Raw genomic sequence first — 26,506 nt, 5'->3', positions numbered from 1 at the left:
TTTGGCCAATTGACAACAGTAAAACATGGCCAAATATGTACGGTAGCCTGCCCCCATGACGTAAGCGCCATCGCTCACGGTAGCCGCTGCGTCGCATAAATAGGCAAAAAGAGGCGAAAAAATAAAAGAAACTTGACTGCAAAACGCATGATTTATGGGCAGCAGACAGGGACAGACAGGCAGACAGACATATACGACTCGCGAAATTACAACTCAAGCCGATGCCGATGCCGTCGCCCCCCACACCCACACCCACAACCACAGACGGATACACAGGAGAGAGCCAAGGAGGAGGGAGAGCTAACGCTAGCGCCGATACATATACGCGAATGATATTGCTGGAGAGGGTTCCGGTTTGTCAATCGGTAAGGTAACGAGGGTACATGATCAATGCCTGTCCAGACACACGATAACGTAAAGAATAGCCGAAGTAGAGCGTAGGCAAGGCCGTGGCCGCGGCCAAATATAGATAAAAGGAGTGGCAGCAACGGCCGGTCATAACGGATATGGAAAAGGTGCCTTCAGCCAATTTAGTCATCTCATTGGTCTATAAATAAAGCTATTTTGCATGAATCAATCATAGAAATACATACGTAAGCAGTGCGGTGGTGTGCGGTTCATTCACAATGCATTCTACTCCACTCATTCACTCATTTACTCACTCCACTTACTCCATTCACACACACGCACACTCGCGCAAACGAAACTTGTCAATCACATCGAGTTCCGTTTGTATATTACTCTTTCGGAGAGTATGTTGGTTTTGCTGTCAACAAAGTATAATATAAGATCATATACACACATATGTACATATATTGCTTGTGCAAGGGTATTGCAAGCTTCGGTTCGCAAAACTTCGTTCTCTCTCTGTCGTGTGCATTAAGAGATTAATGCAAAACCGTTTGTCTACTTCCCTCCGCTCGCGCTTTCCACTCCTCTCTTGCTTTTACTCTCTTGCACTCGCTCACTATATTTTGCCTGCGCCTGCACGTGTTGGATCCGCTGCAGCAGAGACCAGAGGCAGCGCAGCAACAGCAACAACAACAACAACGGCACACAACTACAAAAGTGGACGCCGACACAGTGGCGTATGGGGGTATTTGGATGTTATTTTTGGTTTGAGGCTTCTTCGGTTTTCCCTCTGTTTCTTTATGTTTTTCCGATTTCGGAGCTTGTGAAAAGGAAATAATTACTTTATTTGTTGGTTTTTCAAGTATGCGTGTGTGTGTGTGTGTGTGGGTGTCTGTTGCCAGTTGGGGCCTGCATTTCAAACAATTTGGAAATTTGGAATATTGTTTGCAAGCTTTTATTAGCTAATGCCCAATGTGCCCCGCACCACCACCCTCTCTCTCACACCATATATGCATGGATATGTATATAAAATAAACAATAATTAACAGTAAATATAAATGGGCAGGAAATGCTGGGAGCTGCCCGCGTAGTCGCTGCTGGCTTGTAGGTCAAGAAGCAGAACCAAAGGTTCCTTCTTATTCTCGGTTCTTGTTGGCGAGTGTTGCAATGGTTTTTTATTACAGACAGGCGTTAGATACGTACCATTCAACGGTAAATACACATGTGTGTAATGTTTAATGACGCATAATTGCTCTCTCCCGCTCTCTCCCTCTCTCTCTCTCTGTCCAACTGTAGACAAATCACAATTGAGAAAGTGAGATCAGTGACAAATTATAATCGCAATTAGTTGCAGCTTTAAGCGACCACATCCGCTACTCCATAGAGAGAGAAGAAAGAGCGAGCGAGAGAACATTAGACAAATTTGCACATTTAATCAAAGACAATTGAATAATTGCCAACTGCTGGACAATTGAGCCAAATAACTGAAGTAAGAACCAAGGAAATCGCAAACAGGCGAGACATTTGATAGCCTCGTAGATAGAAGACTTCCTTCTCGGCATTACAAACAACCGATCGAACCGATAATACCCTCCCTCGACGAGAGTATTACAAGGTAGGACACCTACACGGCTTAGGGCTGGCGAGCATCCATCTACCACGAGTACATTTCTCTTTGTCTAACTCTCTATTTGCTTGCGCTTGGCGGGCAGGTGAGAGTGGGACAACAATACCACCACCACTCTCCGGACAATCGTCAAGTGCGTTGTTGTTGTTGTTGTTGTTATTGCTGCTGGTGCTGCTGCTGGTGGTTCTGCACTTCCTACTATGAAATTCTACAGAAATATTGTGCAGCAGCAGCGACGTTGGCGCAAGTGTCATTTGAGACATAAACACACACACGCACGCACACACACTCGCATACAAATGCAGCAAGGCAGCAGCAGCTGCTCCTCCACGCCGATGTGTGTGGATTTTATTTGAAATTCAAACTCTTTTTATGGTACCCAGCAATCAGAGGGTATCAAGGGTGTCAATTCATTTCGAATTAGTATGCAACAGACAGACATTTCTATATATTAACTGGTTTTCCTAAATGATATTCTATATTTTAAGCTAAATGGAGTCAAGTTTTCCATTTACTAAAGATGGCTGAATATTTTACAACAGTGCGTTTGAAGATATTTTCTTTCCTTAGGTATCAATGCGTCGACCTTCTGCACTGACTTCTCTTCAAGGGTTAGCACTAAAAACCATAAAAATCGCAGCCAAAAGCAGCTGTAGGAAAACTATAAACCACTTTGGGAAATGGGGAAAAGGGGACAATGGTATATGAATAGACGGAATAGAACTCTGCGGCGACGCCTATCCTGCTCCCTTTCCGTGAACCCATTTTTCCATTTCAACTCCTGGGATGAACTTTTGTGCCCAATTTTTCGAGTTGCCAAAAAAGCGCCGGAAATTGCTGGCAACTGTCGGCGGTCGCCAGATCGTCGTCGTCGCACTTTCCCCCCCTCCTTCTTCACGACCCTATCTGTGTTGCAATCAACCTGATTTCGCAGCACAACAGCACTTGGGGAAAATTACATAATGGGGTTTCGGAAAAATGGGAGCAATAATATCCTACAAAATCAGCATCGACCGCCTGGCGGTTAATCCAAATTGATGCCAAATTGCCGCTGCTGCAGTTTCAGATTATAATAACGATGATTTATCCATAAGTACACATATCCAGTGAGTTTGTGCGGAATACAATTTTCATATTTTTCCAGCGATTTGGCCCGGGAATCAGCGGGTGGCTAATTTTACTCAATTTTCGCTGCTGTGTGTCTAATTTACTCCTCCTGTCCCAGAAAACATTTCAATTCTTTTCTCTTTGGATTTCTCCATCGCTAGGGCCACCTACGGTGGCATTCAACAGAGTGGAATCTTTCAACGAAATGAGAGTTTTTCGGGGTTTTTTTGGTTTGACTACCTGAAAACCTGCGCCCAAGGCAGGCCCCGGAAGGCGTGGGAATCATCAAAAAAGAAAAGCGACGAAAAATTGCAATTGCAGGAAGAGAAGCAGAAACCGAAACGTGTGAAAATGTGCGGAAGACAGGAAACGTGAGAGAGAAGCCTCGAACCCTGTGTGGCATTCCTGGAATAAATGGCCTTGGGTAACAGGCCAATGGGAATGCAATTTCTATTACACTATAACGTACCTTTTGCAAAAGATCCTGATCCTGATGCTGATGCTGATCCTGATGGAAGCTGTAAGTCTGATCCGTATCCAACAAATGACGAGGTTGAGGCAGCTCCAAATTTCGGGACAGACACGCACACGAACACAGGCGCACTCACGGGAAACAGTAAACGGATCGCTGAGAACGAACACACTCCCGAGTGACTGAGAGAGAGGGACCGGACCTACAGTGAGAGAGCTTTTCCATACGATTGTGCACTTAATGGCGATTGTCGATTGATCCAAGTCGGGTATAAATTTTCACACTTTTCTTTGCTACGTTTTGGCCAATTTCTTTTATTTTTTGGAACATTTATTTGCACACACGATTATTTATTTAATGCTTTGGGGGGTCGGTTTCCCACACACACACGAACACACACGTATACGCATACGCACACGTAGAGCACGCCTCTCACACATAGACAAGATATTCATTCACGATACGATTACGGTAAGTATATGATGATCTTCGCGCTCGCTCTTTCATCCATGTTGTCTGCTTGTTGCTGTTTCTCTGCTACTGCTGCTGCTGCTGCTTCTGTTGCTGTTGTTGTTGTAGTTGTTTCGGCCGAAAGAAGAAAAATCCAAGAGAAAAATAATACTATATGAAATGAATGGCGACCACAAAGCAAAGACGCACAAAAAGTTATTAACACGAACAAAATGAGTGTATTGCTGCTGCTGCGTTAAGGTAAACGCAAAGGTAAAGTGGTAGCACAGGCAGCAGAAAAAACCAACCAACGGAACCCGTATATATGCACGCGCTCGACAATTTTAAACGGCGTTTCCAAATCACACTTTCATTGAATATATTTTTCGGGTATTTTTCGTGTGTGTGTTTTCGTAGTAAGCTCAAACAGGGCACAATCTTTAATTTGGTATTTAAATTGCTGATGATTTTTTACTCGTCGGCAGCGCAGTCTCGATGAAATTTTTTTCGTTATGTTGCGCGTTGCGGAACATTTGGTGCGGCAGTGTGCCCGCCACGTACCGTCTGAAATATACCGTCAAATTTTCCAAATATACCGCAAATATACCGATGGACACAGGAACTTAACCCACTTGTGCCCCCTCTTTTTAAACAGTCGGCAGATTGAATAAATTCGTGGAAAATAATACTGATTGTACATTCTTGCTGTAGATTCATCCACCATATCTTTCCCATTAACTGCGGCAAAATACTTCAAGTTAAATTATTTTCTTAAGGAGTATGATAATACCCACTGGTCGACAATGGGTTAAGTCAGAAATCATATTCTTCGATTTTGATATTCGGTTGAAAATTACTAGCTAAATAAGGCACGCATGCTTGAACCCACTATTTTGTCCGATTAATGAATCAATTTTCTACAGGATATGCTAACTTGAAGTACTCTCTTTTGGTGGATTTCATCTAAATTAAGGTTTAAACGAGAAAGGTCTAAGCATAAAATATAAGTGAGCATGAGGTTAGGTTTTGAACACTTGTTGCATTTAACCGATGGTATGGACGTTTGTATACCCTATTTTCTGCAATTAATATGAAAGTTCTGTTTCCAAGCTGATCTTAAACATTACTAACAACTTCTTCTCAGATTAACATGTCTTATAGATTAACATGTCTATCCATGCATCTGATTTATATTCTGTATAAATGTCTCGATCCCGATACCCAGCTTGGAGCCTACGACACTTGTAGATTAAAAAAAGTTTTGTTGCGATATCTTTTACAAGTTCGGTGCTAAACTTCTTCATTTAAAGATATATTCGCGGTTAATGGGTTAAATGGTCTGTTTTTTTTTTAAATATTCATAAAATAGTGGGTAGCTGGTATTTTTGGGTATTTTTTGCCACCTTTTGGCTTTAATTCTTATCACCCACGAAACGGTCGCACTGCCGTGAAACACGCGGAGAAAAAAAAACACAAAATAAACAACAAGTGCAGGGGGTAATTATGGGAGTTCGCGGCCTTACTAGCTATATAGCGCAGCGCGCTGAGATCTATCTGAAGCCGTACGAGCTGCACTCCACAGCCCTGGTGATCGATGGGGATAATTTGGCCTGCAATCTGTACAAAGATGTCACCGGCTGCTACTCGGCCTTTGGCGGGGACTACGATGACTTCTATCGCGCTGTGTTGCAGTTCTTTCAGGTCCTGGACGAGTGCAGCATCCGTCCCTATGTGCTCATGGATGGTGGCTACGAGGAGCGCAAATTGCAAACCGTTGGTAAGCGACTGAGGGGCAAAATCTCCGTCATCAAGAAGATCAATCCAAATGCCTCCATTACCCTGTTCCCGCTGCACCTGAAGGAGGTATTTGTGGATGCCGTTAAAGACTGTGGAGTTCCCATCATGCGCTGCGTATTCGAGGCGGATGACGAACTGGCGGCCTTGGCCAGGAAGCTCAACTGCCCCGTGCTCTCGTACGACTCGGACTTCTACATCCACAACGTCAAGTACATACCCCTGATCACGCTCACCGTCAAGGTGCTGACCAAGCAGGTGAAGCAGCACTCCAAGCCGAAGGATACACAGGACTTGCGTCGCGCCCAGGCGAAACACATGGAAAAGCGGACAAAAGCCAACAAAATTTTGGGCGGCATACAGACCCCTGCTCCGGCTACGGTTCCTGCGAAGCCTGGAAAGACCTACAAATATCTGGATTGTTGCATCTATCGCGTGGAGCATCTGTGCGGTCGTGGCACCCTCAGTGCGGAAAAGCTGCCGCTGTTCGCCGCCCTTTTGGGCAACGATTATATAGCCCGTTCTGCCTTTAGGAACTTCTTTTCTGCAGGAATGGGCAAGGCGGGACGCAGCAAGAAGTTGAAGCAGCAGCAGCGACGCATTCGGGTAACCCTCCAATGGCTGCGCGGGGAGACAGCAGAGTCCGCCTTGGCCAAGGTCCTTTCCAGGCTGAAAAAGGTTGGTTTTTCCTCTTGATCCCTCAGATTTCTCTAATAATCTTTGATTTTCTGCAGTCGCAAAGGGATTCGCTGGTGGCACAGGTGAACGCCGCCATTGAGGGGTACTCAAATGAGTTGTGCCACGCGTACGACTTCTTTGAGGATCACTATGAGAATGCCTTCCCCTACTTCGAGCCAGTCAGTGAGGAGGAACAGAGTGACGAAGAAGACCCTCTGGGCTTGGATGATGACTCTTCCGACGCAGACGGAGCAGAGGAAGAGGGGGAGCAGCAGGAAGAGAACGAAAACAAGCCAGCTCCTGGTGAAAACGAAGCAAAATCAAACAGCGAGGAAGATGAAGAGGAACCGGAAGGCGGCCCCGAACTAGAAGTGGAAGATAAAACCCTGCTGTTCCCGCAATGGTTCCTGGACAAACTCTACCCGGGGCATCTATCCCGCTTCTTTGTGGACCTACTGCACCTGCGAAAGTACATCAATAACCCACAGATCGAGCACTTTCCCCACCACGACTCCAACGAGTTGGCTCTTCCCATTCTCAACTATGTGTTTGCGTTGCTCCATAATGTGGAGGGCTCCAAGACAGAGCCACGCGTGAATGGCGAGGGTGTCGTCCTGCCCATTGAGTACACATACCTCACGCGGGCTGTGAGGGTGACCAATGTGCGATACCATAAGATGCCCATCGAGAAGCCGCTTGCCTATACTTTTGTGCCTTCCGCACCGGATGCCCGGCACCTGAGAGCGGTGTTCGAATCAAAAGTGCCTCATGCCAAGACGGAGCAACTGTTTGCGCAGCTGGAAAGACTGCCGGAGGATCTGCGGCTGTACTTTCTGGCCATTGTCTACTGGTTGCATCGCTCGGAGCACTGCGACCTGCTGCATCTCCATGCCTTGCTGCTCTGTCTGGTTGTCCTGCGAACCATAGATGTGACCATTCCCGCCGAGAGGGAGGTCAAGTCCTTTCATCGACGTTTCGGCAAGATCCTCAAGCAAGAGAGGGCCGTGCGGGACAAAGAAGCAGCCGAGGGCATCAAGAGGGGTGTGAAACCCTCCCTCTTGGATCTGCCCGTGCCTGAGAGGATGGCGCATGTGCCCAAATCGGATTGTTACCTTGTGCAGGAGCGTCTCCTGCCCCACTTTCACATGCAGGAGATCTTCAAGAAGAAGTTCGATCTATACTCCACAACGGTGCTCCATGCTTTCGCAGAGTTCCAGGCGGTGGTCTACCAACTAAACGGCCTGAATTCCCTTCTGGATCACCCACTGCCGAGTCCTCGAATGAACCAGCTCTACTGCGGAGCTTTTCTCTACAATCTCTACGATCTTCTGAGGAATCGCCCGGATGTGCGTTACCACGTGGAGCACTACCTGCTCTCCGACTCCCAGTTGATGTTCGACTTCTATTGCTATCTTTTTGACTGGTGTGCGGATTTCATTCCCTCCTGGAAGCAGACGGAGGTGGATCAGGCCGCCCTCAAAGTCCAGCAAAAGAAGCGCTTCAAAAAGGAGCGTCAGGCGGCGAGAAAGGCAGCCGCAGCGAGTGCCTCCACAGAGACAGCAGATCCCAATGCGGATATGCTACGAGCGCCGGTAGAGGATCCCGAGCCCGAGGATGATTTTTTCGATTTAAATAACAAATTCTGTGCGCTTAAAGTTGCTTAACTGAGGAGCGCACGTACATTTTTTTGCTAATTAAATCAACGTTAAATTGTTTAGGAATTCTTGTGTCATTTTCTGTTGCCTCGCTTTTCCAGCACTCTTCTATGGAGGAGTATCGTTCCCCATTCAGGCGGAGCTTTGTCTTCTGCTGAACCTCCATTGTTTGTTGCACTGGTTTCTCTTTTTAGGAATCACTGGGACTGAGATAATTCTCCATCATATTACTGCTATTCAGGTGGCGTTGCTTCCTGCTCGACATTCAAATCCGCCCGCTACAAACTTGCTGAGGAAAAAAGAGGGTATGGACAACATCAACACGGTCCAGAAAATGCAACGCATGCAAGCCAAACCCACCCCTTTCGGCTAATATACCTTGAACTCAAGAACAGCACAGCTGGTGCTGTTAGGCGCACTGTTAGTTAACCTTATGACGTTTTCCAATACTTCGCGGTACGACGTCAACACATTCGTCGTGGCAGCGCAGCGACGCCGCTGTTGTTATCGTTGTAATCAATTCGAGTTCTAAAAAAAAATACATAGTGGAAGCAGAAAATACGAATTTAAGGTGTAATCAGCACCAGACACTGCCAACAACAAATGCATTTGCTGTGACCCCCCCAGGGTGTTGGAGCAGGGCGCAGCGGAGGCGACAATAAAAGGCCAAAACAAAGGCAGCTGGCAGAGGCAGAAACAGAGCCCGAGCAGAGGCAGAGCCAGAGACAAACCGAAACGTCATTGGCAGGCAATTAACGGAAACGAAACGGAAGGCGACGCCCGCGACGAAGGTGGGAATCTAGGACTCCGCCTCCATCCATGCTGGTTATCCTCGCCGATCAGCTAACGCGAATCATGGAGAGCGTCTTCGAGGCCTATCTGGGTCCGGACAGCGTCCTGGCCAGTGCCGTAGGCCAGGCGGTGGGCAGCGGCGAGCCAGAGGATATACCCAAACGGAACACTGACGTCTGGGTGCTGGGCAGACGATACAATGCCATACAGGGTGAGTGGTGGACGCCAACACTAGAGGCAAATCATCAATCATCGTGTATTCCTTTCCACAGAACTAGAAGTCATCCGAAGGGATATACAGTCCCGACTGTGGTGTACCTATCGCCACGGTTTCATGCCCTTAGGTGAGGTGCAGCTCACCACGGATAGGGGATGGGGCTGCATGCTGCGCTGCGGCCAGATGGTCCTCGCTCAGGCCCTTATTGACCTGCATTTGGGACGCGATTGGTTCTGGACACCCGAGTGCCAGGATGCCACCTACCTCAAGATTGTAAATCGCTTTGAAGATGTCCGCAAGAGCTACTACTCCATACACCAGATCGCCCTTATGGGTGAATCCCAGAACAAGGCGGTGGGCGAGTGGCTGGGACCCAATACAGTGGCACAGATCCTCAAGTAAGTGGAGCAGAGATATCCATCCGTATATAGGAGGGATTGTAATCTGAGATTACTCTGATACTTTCAGAAAACTGGTGCTATTCGATGACTGGTGTTCGCTGGTGGTCCATGTGGCTATGGACAGCACTGTGGTCCTCGATGATGTCTGTGAGTGATGGCTGAACTGGAATCCAAGGAGTCCATGCTTATTCCTCGCTTATTCCTTTGTAGATTCACTCTGCCTGGAAGGAGATGCCTGGAAGCCACTTCTACTTATCATCCCCCTGCGGCTGGGCATCAGCGACATCAATCCCATCTACATCCCAGCTTTGAAACGCTGTCTCGAGCTGGACAGCAGCTGTGGCATGATCGGCGGCCGTCCAAATCAGGCTCTGTACTTCCTTGGATACGTCGAAGACGAAGTGTTGTACCTGGATCCTCACACCACGCAAAAGACGGGCGTGGTCGGCCAGAAGACCTCCTCAGGCGAACAGGAACACGACGAGACCTACCATCAGAAGCATGCGGCACGCCTGAGCTTCTCCGCCATGGATCCCTCGCTGGCCGTCTGCTTCCTGTGCAAGACCAGTGACAGCTTTCAGCAGCTACTGGATAAACTGCGCCAGGAGGTGCTGGGCATGTGCTCGCCGGCGCTCTTCGAGATTAGCCAGACGCGCGCCGTTGACTGGGACACGGCGGAGGATATTGAATGGCCGACCATGCCGGATATTGACTGGCCGGCCGGCACCTCAGACTCGGACTCGTTTGCCATAGTGGGTGAGTATTTGTTGTTGTAATCGGTAATATGGAGAGGCGAGATCTTGATTAGGTTTAACAGTCGCGTCCGTCTGAGATTGCTGCACACAATATTTCTTTCTTAATTCGAAAGAGTTCCATCTGTTCCATCTTACTATAAAATTCTCACTCGATTTCCACTCAAAACCAACGTCTTATCAATTCCATTCCACTCCACAGAAGAGAGCGTAAGAGACGGCGACGCTGCCGGCACCAGCAGCAGCGGCAGCAAACCCAGTGAGAGAGCCGTCGTTTGAGAGAAGCCCCAGTTAGTTGGCTCTCTCGCTCTGCCACGCGACGCCTGCGCCAAAAAGAACAAAAGCAACAACAATAAGCAAAAGTGGAGCGACAGAGGCAGCGACAGCGATAGCGAGCGGCAGAGAGCAGAGCCCGGCGGATGCTGCAAATGCAATAAAATAAGGCTAGATAGAGAGTGCAAGGTGTATTCATAAAGGGGCAAGGCCCAATGCCCAATGAGATTGCTCCTAAAACGTTTGATGGCTGAGGAGAGCGGTAGAGCCTCACATTATATATAGTATGTGTGAATATACCTTGGCGATTGGATGAGACTTAGTTTATAATATGTTTCCGATTTGTACGATTACGATTCTTTCATAATGCTGCTTTATTGTACGAGTACGAGATTGACTCCACGGGAGACAATACACAAAAAACACACTGTTCATGCTTTTTGATGATCAATTAAACATTTTTATGCAACGTTGTACATTGAGAGGGTTTTCAAAGATCGCAATATTCATATTTATAGATGTATTCATATTCATATTCATGTTCGTATATTCGCCTGTATATGTATGCTCAAAAATGGACCAACAACTAAATACATAATACTTGGACTATATGTATGGTATAACTATATGTAGGTATATATATATATATATATTTTTATATATCAATTTCACTATTCGCCTCCGGCTGTAACAGTTTGAAACAACACAAACTACTCGAAATAAGGAACTTTCTCGCTATGCTGCTGGGTTAATGAGGAGGGAACCAAAGGAAAAACGAGACTACATTAACAACAAACTTCTACCGACTCTTGCAGCTGGCAAAATTGACACTAATTGGGCATGGCCTGTGGCAGGTCCTGTGGCTGAAACCCAACCCAAAGAAAGGCTTACCCATAGCATACATCTCTAGGGGTAATTGTGGCTGGCCTTAAGGGGTGTCTTCTTTGGGCAAGTGCAGGACCATTGGGATCGGATCTAAGATACATGTGCGAAGGAGTCAGAGATGATTGCTGTCTGAAACTGGTACTCCAACGAGGCACTACACTCCGATTTCAACTTTTGGCATCGTAAAATTTGGTCTTAAAAGTGACAAAGCTCTAACTTCCCGATCCCAAGGCTTTCGACTGATAGCAGCCATCTCTCTGAGACATTTTGAGCATTCTTTTATATAAAAAACAATCAATCCTAGACAATCATCTGCTGTAGCCCCACTAAGTATGCTATGGACAACTAAGTTTACCTTTCTTTGGGGGAACGGAACCCCAAGATCGACCAGAACCAGGTGAGTAATATAAACATTCAACAGTTTTATGACCCTGCTTAGAGTATACAGCAAGAGCGCTCGATTCGCTTCTCCACCTTGGGCTCAATGTGCAGGGCCATCTCGACGTGTTTGCGGGCCAGCCACGATTGCTTCTGCAGCCGGTTGACCACAATCCGATAGGCCCCAATGATGTCCGAGCGGGGCCCACTCTGGCGGGCATTGAGCAGCATCTCCGAGGAGACACCCAGCTCGGCCAGCAGCTGGCGCGCCTCGAACTCTAGAGCCCCCAGCTGGCTGAGATCTTCGGTGGCGGTGGGCAGCATCACGCAGCTGCCCGTCTCTGCATCGTAGTTCTTGAACAGGGGACAGTCCTCGGCCACCTCGACGTTCCAGGGATTTATCTTGGCAGAGGGGCATTGGCTGCCATTCGAACAGGACAGCTGCTTCTCGGGCTCCGTCTCCATGGGCGTGACCTTCTTCTTGAGCGTTCCGCAGAGTAGATACCGCCTGCCAGGACGCTTGGCCGGCTCGGCCGTTGCCTCCTTGACTTGGCTCGGCACCTGCAGGAGCAGCTCGTGCCCGAGCTCAATGGGCTGCAGAAAGTTCTGCACAAACATCTCGTCCTGCTGGCGCGTGTTCATGCTAATAGCCGGCTTCTTGACCACCTCCGCATATCGGTCCCTCAGCGAGGCGGACTTTCTCAGGCGGTGCGACTTGGTGCGCACCCAGAAGATGGATCGCTTGACGGGCTTGCTGTGCAGATTAATCTCGTACTGCATGAGGTCGGCGCTCAGCTTGGGGCAAGTCACAAACTGGCTGTTCAGCATATCATCGATGGTGGGCCGCTGGGCGGGTATGTGGATAAGAACGCGCTCTGCAAGGGAGTACAAAAGATAGAGGACTCTCCATTTCACTCAAGAATCTCTCACTTACGTATTAATCTTATGCAGGGCAAACTGAGCTGTCCCGGCAGCAGATAGTCCCCCTTAAGAATGGCTGCCTTGAGGCCCGGTATGGTGGGGGCCCGAAAAGGCATATTCCCCACGACCATAAAGTACAACAGAATGCCCAGGGCCCAGACATCTACGGGGGCGCCTATGTAATGATCATCGGAGAAGAGCTCTGGGGCGGCATATGGCGGTGAGCCGCAAAATGTGTCGAGCTTCTGATTGGCACCTATACGAGGGATCGATTGGTGATATTTTAGAACAGGTAAAACAATGGCAATGGCAATGGCTTACCATTTATGAGTTGTGTGCTGAAACCAAAGTCGGCCAGCTTCAGGCGATCCTCTGACAGGAGCAGCACATTCTCCGCCTTGATATCGCGATGCACATAGCCAAGGCTGTGCTGTAAGTGCATTTCAGGGCTAGAGTTATCGAAGGATCTCGATGGGGTTCGGTTTTAGATCTTACCATATGCTTGACGGCCAGCAGGAGCTGTTTGAACAGAGGCGCCGCATGAATCTCCCTCAGGGGACCGCCTTGGGTGATGTGGTTGTAGAGCTCTCCGCCGCGGATCCACTCGGTGACCAGATAGACACGTCCCAAAGTCTCTACCACCTCGAAAAGCCTACAAGAGACGGAAGGTTAAAGGACTGCCATTACACAGGGTACGCTTTTGATCTCACCTTAAGATGTTCGGATGATGAACACACTCGAGAGTGGCTATCTCGCTGGACAGCATCCGCAGCGCCTTGGCATCGAGTCCAGCCCGATCCAGGTCCACCACCTTAATGGCCACCTTGTCTGGCAATCGAATAGGAGGATGTCAATATAAAACCAATGGAAATCCAATATAGAAACCTACCACGCGTTAGCTGATGGACGGCCAGTTTGACTTTTGAGAAATTGCCGCGACCGATGTCGCCACAGAATCTGTACAGACCAATGCGACGGCCAATGGTCACCTGGAAGAGAAGACCAAGTGGCAAAAATCAAAAATTAGGAAGGTAGAAATATTTAAATTTATATCTGCTATTTTCACATAAAATCCTATTTTAGTCCTTATATGATATTAAACAGGACAATAGGTCTCCATTGATTTCTGCTACATACTCTAGACATCTGAGTACTTTTGTTTCTTATACATTTTATATTAATCAACCTGGTTAGGCTGCTGGGGTTTGACGCTTTTAATACTTTTTTCACTCAGGTTCTATGATTCTGAATCTCCACAGCACGGAATAGAGCCCATTCATCATTCATTCGAATAAAGCAAAGCTTTCCAGAACAGTATCTGCAGGCTTGCGCTTCTTCTATTTGAGATACAGAACGATCCGATGACCGTGCGTAGACTTACGGATGCGAGAGATACAAGATTCTCTTATGGGCAAACAACTAGCAATATATTATTCCATATTCAGTATCTTTACTTAACAGCAAGCGCACATATTTTGTTCTTGCATTTGGCTTGGCTTGGATATAATTAAATCAAATTTATACTGCTTCCCATTGCCACCACAAAAGTAAACCAAAGTTGAATTGTTGGCTTGGCCTTTTCATATACGTGAATATATGTTTTCCATTCAATTGTTAAACAATTTGTCTTTCCCACACTCCATTTGAGTCTTTGGTTTCGTCTTTGGCTTTGTTTTGACCCCACATTAACCCCAAACACTAGGGGCTGAAACCATACAAAGCAAAGAGATCCTAAGACTTCCGCAAGGATAATAAATTGGTATTTTGTTGGAATACATTTTGGCATTCATTTAACTTAAATTTCAAGTATTTGCATGTGCAAAAGGCACTCAAAGTATGAGCAATTTCCTTGTTTGATTTCCACCAGGGACAAAAGTCCACTAAAGACCGCCTTGAGCTTGGGCCATTGAATGCAGCGATTATTTGCGGTGGGTACACATGTTGTAACAATTAACATTGACTGCCTCCATATTCCGGGCCGAAACTTGTTGGCCGCTAATTTATTCTTATACGAGTGCTGCCCCCATTTATAGTGTGCGTTGAATGTGGTCTTCGAAAAGTGCCTGTGCCCTCGCCCTCGCCCTCGCACTCGCCCTCGCCCTTGTTGCTGGACTCACAATTAGTCAAGGTCAAGGGGGCACAATTTTTTTTTTTGTTAATGTAATTTGAACTGTGGCTGCACTTATCGTGGCTTCCACTTGCCGCTGCTTGTTGCTTATTGCAGGCATATTATACTCTTTCAGAGTCGAAAATATAAGGTCCTTCTGTATATATCATAAGGAAAACAGGGCTTGGCTTGTTTTCAAAGATATCTCGAAAAAATCATACAAATCTCACTTTCAAAAGAGATATTTTATGCAAATCTCCTTGTGGTTTCCCTAGAACCTATTTTTCTCTAAGAGTATTAAACGCCTCTGCATCTAAGGCTTAGGCTTTTCTTGTTTTATTTCTGCTCTTGGCTGGTTGGCTTAATCCACCTTTTGAGCCATCGAGAGGGGTTTGTGTGTGTGTGGGCGTTAATTAAGGCGAAACGCAACGAAACGCGGCGTATACGTAATGCGGCTGCCTTGCATTCGGTCACACGCGCACATACAAAGCACATACATACAAACGCGCACCCCCTCTCTCCCCCCCCACAGAGCTTAATTCCACGGTGCATGAGCCCACACACACACACACACACATACAGACAGTCTTCTCTTCTCGGGCTCTCGCGCTCCCCCCTTTCAAAGCCATTGGGGCACAAGCAAATTAGCCTTGAACCTCCGCATAATTGCAGCGCTGCTGCAGAGGGTTTGTGTATTAGCTAACACACACAAGAGGCGACAATGGCCTGGAACTGGACCTGGACCGGGTCTGGCCTACACTGGAGCTGAGCTGCCGTGACGTCAGCATGTCAGAGGTGAACTCTTTTTGTGCCGCCGCCGTCGCCGCATGCCGCATGCCACATACATCGTACATTGTACAGGTTGCATGGTGTCCTACCTATACTCGTAGCATGAACAAGCAGACCATTCATCATCCGCAAGGACACGCTAATCTGGCACAATAAGTTCCGTGGCCTGGCATGACACTTTGTGAAGATGAAATTTGTGTCCTACCAATTTAGATGCTTTTGACACCAGAAACTGGGCCAAGTGGAAATTTGTTTGTTCAGCGGAAGCTTAGAAATGCGGAATAAATTCATGGCGGGTTGTTGAGCGTCAAATGGTTTACTATGCACATACAATGGGAGATTAAGGATCCTTAAGGTAAGGTGAGACGTAATAGGAGAGGGCGTTGATATAGGACTTAAGAATATGAGATTTCAGCAGTTAGATTTCATTTAAATTAATGACTATTTTACCATTACTTAAGGAAGAAATCCTTTCAAGGGGTAGCTATATTATTAACCGTAATCTTTCTAAGGAAAATACTACTTCGATTATGTTTATTGTCCCAAAGACATTTTTTTGCTAAATAAACTTTAACCGAGAACTACACAAATTTGGCTTCCTTTTAGAACTAAACGGAAATTATAAGATTTGTAGAATGATAATGTTGTTTGTCAAACTTTGTGAATTTTGTGCTACATTTATCCATTTTCGAAATTTGTTTAACCCCTACAAATTATGGGTATTTATATTTATCTTTATGATTGCATTTCGCAAATATTAAATATGGGTATAATGCAAACGGCTCTATTTGTACAACAAATACTGTACTTATTTATTCAAATTAAAGCAAATGAAATTTTGGGGACCCTGCCCTGGCTGCGCAAAGCATGAATAAATATAATTGATTATCATTTATATCTTTAATAAATATTTAATATCAGATCACACGTGGAGGCATTGGAAGGTAACGCGCCTGCCGAGAGCGGCGTCATAATATTTTTTCAAATAAAAAAAATTCAATAAAACACCTCTTTTAATTAAAATTAAAACACCAACAAATTTGTACAGAATAGTTTATTTTGTTTTAAAAAAATTCCTGAAATTTAGCCAATTTTGTCGCCTTAGAAAGGGGAAAAAAAGCAGCTTTTTCCTTTTAGCCCCATCGCTCTTTGAAAATCACTTAGAAATGTACAAGTATTTGCCCCCATTTCACACTTAGTTAAAAAAGTTACAGGTTGTATGTGGGTAATTATCAGATACAGATACAGATACACGTTGTTTACTTTACCTCAAATTTGCTGCTAGAGAATCGCCTGTTAGTGCCCTCTTGGCCCCTGCCCACTAACTCCCGCCTCACGCCCACCCACCTCAGATTGCACTCACCTCGTGTCCGCAGCGGGGATCGCATTGCAGCGCTTTGGTTAGCCGCTGATAGGGCGGTGTGGGTGGGGGCGGCTGACAGATTGCCAGCGACGGTGCCTGCGACGGTGCCGGTGCCGGTGCCGGTGCCAGCGACGGCGTCGATGTCGCTTTCACAGTGGCGGCTGAACTGCGCAGCGCTTTGGTATCCACGGCTGCCGTTTTGCTGCTTGCTTCTCCTCTGTGTGGGGGTGTTGGGGTGTTGGGGGTGTGGTCCCTTCTGGGTGGCGGGTGGCAGTCAGAGAGCGCCCTGGACAGCGAGCTGTGTTTGAGTTTGTGCTTGAGTTTGAGTCCAAGTTCGTTTGAGGGTTCTTGTTGAGCCTGGAGACAACTTGTTGGACGCCGTTTCGCTGGCTGGGCTTCTCTTGAGTCCTTTCCTGGTATATCCTGGCCGTCCAATCCAGCTCTGTCTGTCCCTCTTCCTGTTGCTCGCTGAACTCGTGTGTAATTACAGAATGGCCAGTCCTAGTCTTAGGGCCGGAATCGCCTTACATTATTAAATGCTTTCCACAAAGGGCCACGCCTGCAATGGCAAACAAAACTTTGGTAAGAGAAGAAAGTTCCACGAAGTTGATTTCTATTATTGCTGGTGGGTGCCCTTCCGAAGGCGATACAAATACAAATTGAACAGATATACTCGTCTAAGAGGATTGTGTTACTTGCTCGGAAATGTTTCTGGCAAAAGTTTAAACAAAAGTTAAGCAATTGTGGGGGATTGATTCGTTTAGTGGTCCCTTCCGTGTGTTTGTTTTGTAAAGAAGAAAACTTGTGTGAAATCTTCATTGATGCATCACAAATTACAAGGAAAATGATTTAAGATCCTTTCCTCTGGCCAGAAATCATAAATTTCGGGTCTTAATAACCCCCCGAAGGGCTGGCAGATGCCAGAGGACTAAGACCATAAATTATGCTAATTTTAACAAAGTTCGACTCACTTTGCTGCCCCGAGGAGCGAGGCAATCCCTTGTGCAAAAATATGTATTCCAAGTAAAATATAATTAACGGCTCTGGAGGGCTGGGAAAATGAGAAAACTTTCAGGATAATCGATGGGACTTAGTTGCAGAACAGATTCCAATAAGCGACTAAGCAATTCCTCAATAATTTAATAAGGAAAAGGTCTCGTTGCGCGCATCCTTTGGCGGATCCTTTAGGTTCAAGTAATTACGTAAATGGATTTTCTTTCCCATTTTTTTTTTGGTTGCTGGCTGCTCGGGTTCTGCGTTGCTCAAATTTCCTGCACGTCGTCTTCAATAAAACACTGAAATGGCAAACATAGCAGAAGACGACGGCAGGGAAGAGAGCGGCAGAAAGAGGTAGCTGGCTGGCATAGGGGCAATGTTTATATAGCAATCGGTTGTGCCAGCCCGCCCTCAAGCGTGACAGGAAGTTGCCCAGGAAGGAAGCAAGCAAAAGGCAAAAGCGACTAAGCCTGAACCCAGCCAACGGGCAGGCGACAAGGCGTTATAGAGATATGCCAGTTCTATGCCAGCATATAAATATAGTATACATGTGCATATCAAATATACGAGTATGTATGTGTATGTGTGTGTATATTTCGCACTATAAACATTTGAAATTATTATAAAAGCCCTCCGTCCCCCTCTTGGAGCTTGGCTTGGCACAACTTTCAGGGCAAGTCGGCGACAGGCGACGCCATCTTTCTGATTGACTGACAGCTGCAACACTCCTTTCCCTCGTGCGGCTGCGGCTGTGGCTTAGAGTGGGTTGCGTGTCCATGTGTGTGTGAGTGTGTGTGTGCGTGAGTGGGTAGCACAATTAAATTCACATTTACATTCACATGCCAGGGCCAGCTGTCACAGATGTGCCCCGCAGGCGGCAGCCGCAATTTCGTTCGGGCGCTGAAAAGTATGCAATGAAATTTGTATACGCCATACATGTGAGGTCGAAGAGCATGATGGAGTTGCGGGTGGGTTGGTTACAGCTGTTAAAAAGAGTTTTCTACTGCCAGATACCGCAAAGATCTTCTTATTTGCTTGTTCCTCCGCCGTCATTCTCCTCAAATACAGAAATGGTGGTAGCAATCTCTCGAAAGACATACAGCAATTATCTACTGAATATCACCTTGTGATAAGATAAATTTTATAGGCAGAATGAGACGAATCATGACACTGTTTCCATCAAAAAGTTATTTACTATCTTCGTTGGCATAATGGTGTTTGATTGGTACATGTAAGGGGTATTCTTTGGCGGAACTATCCCCAATGACGGTTTTCTTCAACACTTTTTCTCACTTATCTCACAAAAACAGGCTCGCTCTCGCTCGCTGCTTGTTTCTGTGCGAGTTGGGGGTTACCTTAGTTGGTTCCCCTTTCAGTCAGGCATACATTTGCATGCTAATGACTCCACCCCCCCTTCCATCACTCTGCGGGTGCGTACTGTAGTAGAATTACAGTTTTAATTACAAAACTAAACATGAATGCATCTGATATCAAACGAGAACAGAAGCGACGACTTTGTGCAGTTGGCAATTTGAGAGAGTGATGGCACCAGAAACAGAATACCAGAGTGAGGCAAGACGAGGATGAGGAGGATATAGTGCTGGAGGGGCGAGGAAAGATATAGTGCTGAAAAGACGAGACGGAGTATAGGGCTGAAAGGACAAGACGGAGTATAGGGCTGAAAAGGGAATGGGAGAAGATATAGTGCCGTAGGGTAGAGTGGAACGGGAGTGGGATAGTTCCACACTCGAAAGCGTTTCAAGTTTATTTTTCTGCAAAGATGAATCCATTTGCTCGACAGCAAAAAAAGTGAAAGGAATCCCATAACTAGGTCAAAAATGTTTGCATAAAGAGCAGAAAAAGGGGTATTATGGAAAATGAGTGCGCGAAATGTTTCTAGGAAAAGTTTCAAACAAAAGTTGAACAATTGTTGGGCGATAATTGTGGGTCTTAAAGCAGGCTGTTGACTTGAGCGGGGAATTCTAACAGAAGTGCGAATTGGCAGTCTCTTTAGCAAATTAAATATATATATCCTTTAAAATTTATTTGCATTGTATTTATATTATTTTCCAGAGAACCTGGTCAAACAGAAAACAATTCTTTTTACGCGCAAATTCAAAATCACAATTCCCAAGTAACAAAAGAAAGCCAAACAATAATAAAAACAAAGAAAATCAGCTCTATTTTTAACTAAATAAACACGCAATTTGAGAGATTAAGTGGCAAAACAGCAGAGGAATACTCGTTAATCAGATAAAATTCATTGGAAGGGAATAACATTATTATGCCACGGCAGAACTAAGTTTGTGGTCAATAGCAAAATGTAACAAAAAATCAATCAGATATGGAAGAGGGAACACGGCTCCATGACAGACTATGTTATGAATAAATTAACAGAAAATCGTTTGCATTGGCATTAGTATGTTAATTGAAACGTGACAGCAGTTTAAACAAAAGTCCAAACATCTACTCTATAAATAAACTGTCTTTTCTGTCACATAATTAAATTAATACAAATATTCATAAAGATAGTATAAAATATTTAAAAATTGTATACGGTCGTTGGCTTTAATAAATATTAATAAATATGTAAATATTTATAGTAGAAATTATTCTGTCTCATCCTTCCTTCACCTAGCTAATTTTTGAAACCATTTCTAGAAACCAATAAATCGTCTCATGATTTTCTAAAAGTAAACACTTTTCCCAAGAAACCCCTTCCCTGCAGCAAAAGCAAAAAACACATTTCTGCTGTTCATTCCGTTAGCGCATAAATTCTCGTAGTATTTACAACGCATTCCCATTGACCCATTTACAGGCTTGTTCTTGTTCCTCGTATAAATTACTACAGACACTACAGATGGTGTCGAGTTTCGTAACATAGGACTTGGCCCCAAGTCCAAAGCAATTTCACTTGAAATCTCCCAGGCAGCCTCCGACTCCTGCCTCCTGCCGCCTGCCTCCCACTAGGATAGTATCTGGGCTTGCCCCCAGTAGTCGTTGGCATCTGCTCTCGACTGTGAATTATTCACACATTTTTGGGTCAAGTTCAATTGCAAACATTAATTATAAGGACTTGGCACTCTTGGCGCTCAAAACGAATTCGAAAAGTGCAGGCCCCCGTGAGAGAGAGCCAAGTGAGCGTGGCGCCCGTGAATCACTAAGAACAGAATTAGATGCGTGGATGTCGTCTGATTAAAAATAACAACAAAAACAGCGCAACAAATGCCGAATTTTTAATCTGGTAGAGGAATCTCTGGGGGGTCTCTGGGGGCGGGACATGCATATGGGAGGGGCACTAAAGAGGGAGATGACCAGCTGTGACCGCTAGAGGCCAGTGCATATAAATAGAAAATTCTCCAAAATGAGATGTGCTGCAGTGCTGTGTGGATACCAGCAAAGTGGCCCAAGGACACTTGTTGTGGTCAACATTCCCCCCTCCTCCTACGACCCCCCTCCACCCCTGAGTGCCACAAGAAGAAATCGATGGAAATCTGCATGGAAAAGTGAAAAAGACTGAAACTTGTATGTAAATGAAATTATGAAACACACAGAACTGCACTAAAAACTTGGAATAATTAGGTTGAATGGGGGTGTGGTAAAGGGGGGGGTTGTGGTGACACAGAAAATGGAATTTATCACAATTTGCACGTGTAATTAATTAGTTTTTACGCTCCATAAAGTTGGACTCCGGAGAAGTCATTACGGATTCTTGCCGTTCGTTCCTTCGTTTGCCTCAGACATTCCCATTTCCACCATTTTCTCATTTCCAATTTGAATTTCATAAAGCAAAAGCGACAGTAGAGGCAACAGCAACAACAACAACCACCCAAAATTTAGTCATGTCCTTCAACTTGAACCCCCCTCCATTCCCGTTCCCTCCATTCTAGCCATATTTTCCCAACCATTTCCTCAATTCGAGCTACTTACAAGACCAACAATGAGAACACAGGACAAAGGAACGCTAAACTGTTGATACCCTACCAAATCCATGCTGCCAATGGACGCTATACCCCAAAGGGACTATTTGGGAATCACTAAAGGTCATTAAGAACTATCCTTTGTACCTCAATCGCAGTTCTATCGGCTTTATATGATCGGATCTGCCTGGCAAACATCTACGAGTACTCCTAATCGTTGTACCTCCTGCTAGGGTATGGTAACGACCAGACCCACAACAATGGGAACAAGAGTCATAAGAATAAGTGGGAATAAAGGAGTGCATGGAGTGGGTAGCGCTGGTTGGAGGAAGAGTGTCCCGAGGCTGAGTGGAAAGTTAAGTTGAGAGGACAGACAATGTTTGCCAAAGAAGAGAGCGAGAAAACTGAATCTGCACTTTTTCCTTCTCTTTCCTTGAAAAGAGAAAAAGTTTCGACTGAGAGAGCAAATAATGAGACTAAAAGAATGCAAAATTATTCTGATTCGCAAAGGCATACAAATTGAATTAAAGTTAAATGTTGTTCAATGTAAAGTTTTTGATTAAATAATTGCAGAGATGTACCACTGCCCAGTAAATGTATCTCAATCTATGCCATCTTCCTCTACCTCTCCCACAACCAACGCAGATAGTACCATGTGATTTGATTCTCCCATTTGGGCAGGGCTCAGCTGTTTAATGATCTTGAAATTACTGCTTAGAGGAAGCACTCCATAAGCGGGAGAGACTGTTACCATCCGTATCCACCAGCCGCAAGTGCCCGTCATTATAGGTAATTCCCCAAAGTCAGAGCTCGGGGGGAGCTGTGGGGTGGAGGGGGGCAAAAGCAATAATGCAAATACTCGGACTTCGAAGAACGTCCACAAGGGGTGCAGGTAGGGAGAGGTGCATACCTTCTACTCGGGCAACGCAACCGATAAGAAAAGTAAATTTCTTCTGCTTCTACCTTTTCGTCCATTGTTTTTTATGCTTTTCGTTGCGGACAGCTCCAAACCGAAACCCAAGTCCAAGTCAAGAATAAACGACGACAACGTCGAAAAATTCCCAGCAAAAACAATACAAGAAAAGGCAGAATGGAAAACGTACAAAAAAAGAAAACGTAAGAAACGTAAGAATAAGAAATGAAAATTTGCATATAAAAACCCAAAAAGTCGCGCGGAAGTTGTATGCGAAATTTCGCATGGGCGTACGTGGACGTACGCTGCCCTGCCCTGCCCGGACTAGAGGCGTGGCCACAGAACCGAACCACAAAAAAAAGCCGTAAGGTGTAATGAGTGTGGAATGTCGTAAATTTGTAAATTGCTTCTGTTGCTGTCTTCCTCCAACACGTGTATGTAATTTGTGCGGTTCTTTTTGGACTCTCCGAAAAAGGGGGGAAACTCAAAGGGAATGGCAATGGTACGGAGACCACCTTGTGGGAATTTCCGCTGAAAAAGGTAAATTATGAGCCACGCACCACTAAGCGCCGTCAAGTGGCATCCCCAGACAATGAGTCAAATGAAAATTACTCGGTTCCACTCTGGGCTCTACTACGTTACGGCAACGGTTCTGTTAACTGAATGTCAAATCTATTGTGGCGATTAAAAGGCGCATACCAACACCCACACACACGCGGCTGGCGAACGGCGCCGATTGTCAAGCCAGCTCAAGCAATTTAAAGCAATCAAAAAAAACAACCCAAAAGCCCACAGGCAAACAATTGCGGCTACAAGACTATCAGATACCCTTTAGCAAGAGTGTGACAGGGCTCTCAGAAGAAAAACAAGCACTACGATCATGAAATGTACCCCAAGATGGAAGCCAGCAAGTACTAGGATAACCAGTTGGATATTTGCCACTGGACCTGCATCAAATCATCGAACCACCTTTCCCTCCATGTGCAGTGCTTATATACCCCTTGGGACGTTCAGTGTAATGTGCATAAAAAGAGCATATGCAGACAGAGAGCCGACAGAGAGCATAGATGAGAGCTTCCAAGTGGAGTGAGGCCAAAGCCTCAATCAAAGTCACTTTGAGAGAGCTAAGCTCGTGTACAGTTACACGCACTGCTGCCGTGACGCGGTGCTTTGACGAGAGTTATTGGGTCCATTGATCATTTTGTTGTTTCACCTCCGTCACCTTTTCAAATGGATTCGTTGGGTCAACAGCTGTCCCTCTCCTCCCTTCGCACTGAGGCGAGCGCCCATATTACGTCACAGTGTCAGTGTCAGGGAATACAAATTAATATTAATTAAAAGCTCGCTCACAGCTCGCCATCACCCGAAAAGTGTTTCAATTTCGGCAAACTTTTTTCCTCACGCTTGACGCGTGAATGACGTTACTGTAAAAAGTTAGAGCGGGACAGCAGGCCGACTGTGTCCGTGCTGTGACGTGTTTAGGTAACGGGTTACTGTGGATTATAGATTATGATTCCTGATAAGGGCTCCGGAGGCCTACGTCTGGCTCTGGCTCTACGTCTGTCTGGCCGTAAATGTGTGAAAATTCATTTGAAATGCTCAAGATTAATGACTGCGCCTGCCACAAATGCGTGGGGCAGCAGACCCTTTTGTGGTATCCATATCCCCCTGTCAGGATTCATCATAATCCTCGCAAAAAAGGGAAAATTTATGTGTCGCTATTAAATCAAACATTTCAAATTGTCTGCTTGTTTACACACAAAGTCCTGTATTTGGGGATTGGTAGAATGTTTTATGGTGCAAAATGTGATATGATATATTTCTATAACGTTTATTGATGGATTTGCACGGAACATCACCCACACAACATCTGCGTTTAAAACATTTCTGAGGAAGAAAATACTCTGTAGTGTGGGAATTGAAATACATATGTATGTGTTCCGCACCAGGGACTTGCACTTTAGAGTGATTTTGGAATAATCAAGGAATATGCTCAGAACATTGAGTGCCTACTGAGTTCTGTTTCAGGTAATAATATTTATTTATTTATAAATAAAATTACCGAATGTTTATTTACATTGACAACTTCCAGATCAATGAATGGTTATCATTTCCCCACCAATGAGACCAGAATAATAACAGTATATATTTATTTTTGTCCCCTGAATGTATTTCATTCATAAAAGGCGTTTCCATACGTGTAATTTATTACTCCCAGATAAGAGTGTACAAATATATGTATCCAAATGGTAGGAGGTCTTATCTGATGTGCGTTGACATTGTTGGGTTATTGCCGGATAGCTGATATGGTCGCCCAAAATACGTTAATATCAAATGCTTGGGGATTAGGGGGCTCCAACATAAAACCTGAACAGTCAGATCTGAAGCGAAGTGACAGCCCTCGGGGGAGGGTAAACAAATTTGCTTACTAATATTGGTTTTTTTTTAACATTTTAGTGTATAAAAGTTGATGAGAACAGAAGGAAATGACTCACTGTTAACTATACCATTTTAAATCAAGCTTTCATGAAGATAAAACAAATCATATGTAGTTTTCTTAAATTTGTCTGAAAGGTCCCTTTACTAAATCCAAAAATTGTTAATGACCAGAAACTATTTTTCCTATTTTAATTATATTTATTTTATATTATACAAAACCCCAAATTTTGGTTTTTAGGGAAAATGTTAGAAATTAAAAATGTCTGCTGTGCGGCTAATCCAAGTGGATGATTTTATTGGCTAAAAAAATCATAGACTGCACAATTAGTTAGAATACAAATAAAAGCCGTAAAATAACCATTATTTTGTAGTTTAATTTTGTTTTTTTGCATAATTATCCATAATTAATTATAATTAATAAAAATAATAATTATCACTGAATAATAGACCTATATTTAATTCTGCTATGCGGCTTTTCTAGTTGTTTGTTTTTATTGGCTACAAAAATTAAACATAATTATTGTTTTCCCTATTTCCATGTTTTATAAAAAATGTAAACCGCAAACAAGTAAAATGTATTTAAGTTATGTGTATTCCGCCATTCTGTGCATTCTCTCAATTGAATAATTTGACAAGTCAAATATTTGCTTGGTTGCACAAACATTTAAACCAGAATTTATTGTAAAGCTCCTCCTGACATACACGTATTTATAGGAACCTTTCATATGCACAATGAAATTTAAAATATTTACATTGTCCTACATTTCAATCGACGTTTTATGCTCGCTTCACAAATATTGAAATATTTGCTTGGCTTCCCAGGCATAAACATTTCATTTTTATTAAAATAGTTTTCATATTTTTATTGAAAATTTCAATAACCAGCCAAAATAAACAAACGAAATTTCCTGAAACGCTGAAACTTCAAATTGAAGCCTTAACACAGTCCCCCACCCACAGGCTCCTCTTCTATGGAATTTTCATAGAGTGCATAGAGTGGCAGTGGCAAAATGGAAAATGGGGGAAAAAAAAGAGGAAAATGGAAAACGGTAAATGGAAAAACATGAAAAGGCATGAAATAACTCAGTTTTTGCTTGCGTGCTGCAGCGACAAAAGCGACAAAAGCCACACGACAACGGCACAGCACACGAGTGCAGCCAACACACATTTAATTCAATTTGCACTTAATTTATTTAAACCTTATTGAAAATTATTTATTTAAATGA

At 44.7% G+C, this 26,506-nt stretch overlaps 4 protein-coding genes across 4 annotated transcripts in view; 2 read left to right on the top strand and 2 right to left on the bottom strand.

Moving 5' to 3' along the window:
* LOC6595478 (protein Star) overlaps window positions 1-3,904 on the bottom strand; it is a 32,449-nt gene extending 28,545 nt beyond the window's left edge. Inside the window, exon 1 of the mRNA XM_002020614.2 lies at window positions 3,555-3,904. The gene's annotated coding sequence lies outside the window, so the exon portion shown is untranslated. The remainder of the gene's footprint in view (window positions 1-3,554) is intronic.
* A 1,572-nt stretch (window positions 3,905-5,476) lies between these two features.
* Window positions 5,477-8,200, top strand: LOC6595479 (protein asteroid). Its single transcript, XM_026988417.1, has 2 exons — window positions 5,477-6,479; window positions 6,536-8,200. Exons 1-2 carry the CDS (start codon window positions 5,511-5,513, stop codon window positions 8,141-8,143), a joined length of 2,577 nt encoding a protein of 858 aa, XP_026844218.1. The 5' UTR covers window positions 5,477-5,510; the 3' UTR covers window positions 8,144-8,200.
* Window positions 8,201-8,637: 437 nt separating this feature from the next.
* On the top strand, window positions 8,638-11,045 carry LOC6595480 (cysteine protease ATG4B). Its single transcript, XM_002020616.2, has 5 exons — window positions 8,638-9,137; window positions 9,199-9,541; window positions 9,612-9,691; window positions 9,755-10,300; window positions 10,499-11,045. Exons 1-5 carry the CDS (start codon window positions 8,954-8,956, stop codon window positions 10,573-10,575), a joined length of 1,230 nt encoding a protein of 409 aa, XP_002020652.1. The 5' UTR covers window positions 8,638-8,953; the 3' UTR covers window positions 10,576-11,045.
* An 811-nt stretch (window positions 11,046-11,856) lies between these two features.
* LOC6595481 (serine/threonine-protein kinase kin-29) lies at window positions 11,857-17,513 on the bottom strand. The gene is made up of 7 exons (XM_026988094.1): window positions 17,013-17,513; window positions 13,643-13,742; window positions 13,464-13,581; window positions 13,249-13,405; window positions 13,075-13,183; window positions 12,767-13,009; window positions 11,857-12,707 (listed from the first exon to the last, which is right to left on the bottom strand). Exons 3-7 carry the CDS (start codon window positions 13,517-13,519, stop codon window positions 11,890-11,892), a joined length of 1,383 nt encoding a protein of 460 aa, XP_026843895.1. The 5' UTR covers window positions 13,520-13,581; window positions 13,643-13,742; window positions 17,013-17,513; the 3' UTR covers window positions 11,857-11,889.
* Between the last annotated feature and the right edge of the window lie 8,993 nt (window positions 17,514-26,506).

The sequence above is a fragment of the Drosophila persimilis genome, unplaced genomic scaffold (assembly GCF_003286085.1).
Source record: "Drosophila persimilis strain 14011-0111.01,24,50 unplaced genomic scaffold, DperRS2 tig00000191-arrow-pilon, whole genome shotgun sequence".
Taxonomy (NCBI): Eukaryota; Metazoa; Arthropoda; class Insecta; order Diptera; family Drosophilidae; genus Drosophila; species Drosophila persimilis.
This window is presented reverse-complemented; position numbering and strand designations above follow the sequence as displayed.

Coding starts and splice junctions, on each gene's coding strand:
- LOC6595481 (XM_026988094.1), bottom strand. CDS start 13,519: ATGCTGTCCAGCGAGATAGCCACTCTCGAGTGTGTTCATCATCCGAAC. Junction 13,184..13,248: donor TGCTGGCCGTCAAGCATATG/GTAAGATCTAAA, acceptor ATGCACTTACAG/CACAGCCTTGGCTATGTGCA. Junction 13,010..13,074: donor CAGCACACAACTCATAAATG/GTAAGCCATTGC, acceptor TCCCTCGTATAG/GTGCCAATCAGAAGCTCGAC.
- LOC6595479 (XM_026988417.1), top strand. CDS start 5,511: ATGGGAGTTCGCGGCCTTACTAGCTATATAGCGCAGCGCGCTGAGATC. Junction 6,480..6,535: donor TCCTTTCCAGGCTGAAAAAG/GTTGGTTTTTCC, acceptor GATTTTCTGCAG/TCGCAAAGGGATTCGCTGGT.
- LOC6595480 (XM_002020616.2), top strand. CDS start 8,954: ATGCTGGTTATCCTCGCCGATCAGCTAACGCGAATCATGGAGAGCGTC. Junction 9,138..9,198: donor ACGATACAATGCCATACAGG/GTGAGTGGTGGA, acceptor TCCTTTCCACAG/AACTAGAAGTCATCCGAAGG. Junction 9,542..9,611: donor ACAGTGGCACAGATCCTCAA/GTAAGTGGAGCA, acceptor TGATACTTTCAG/AAAACTGGTGCTATTCGATG.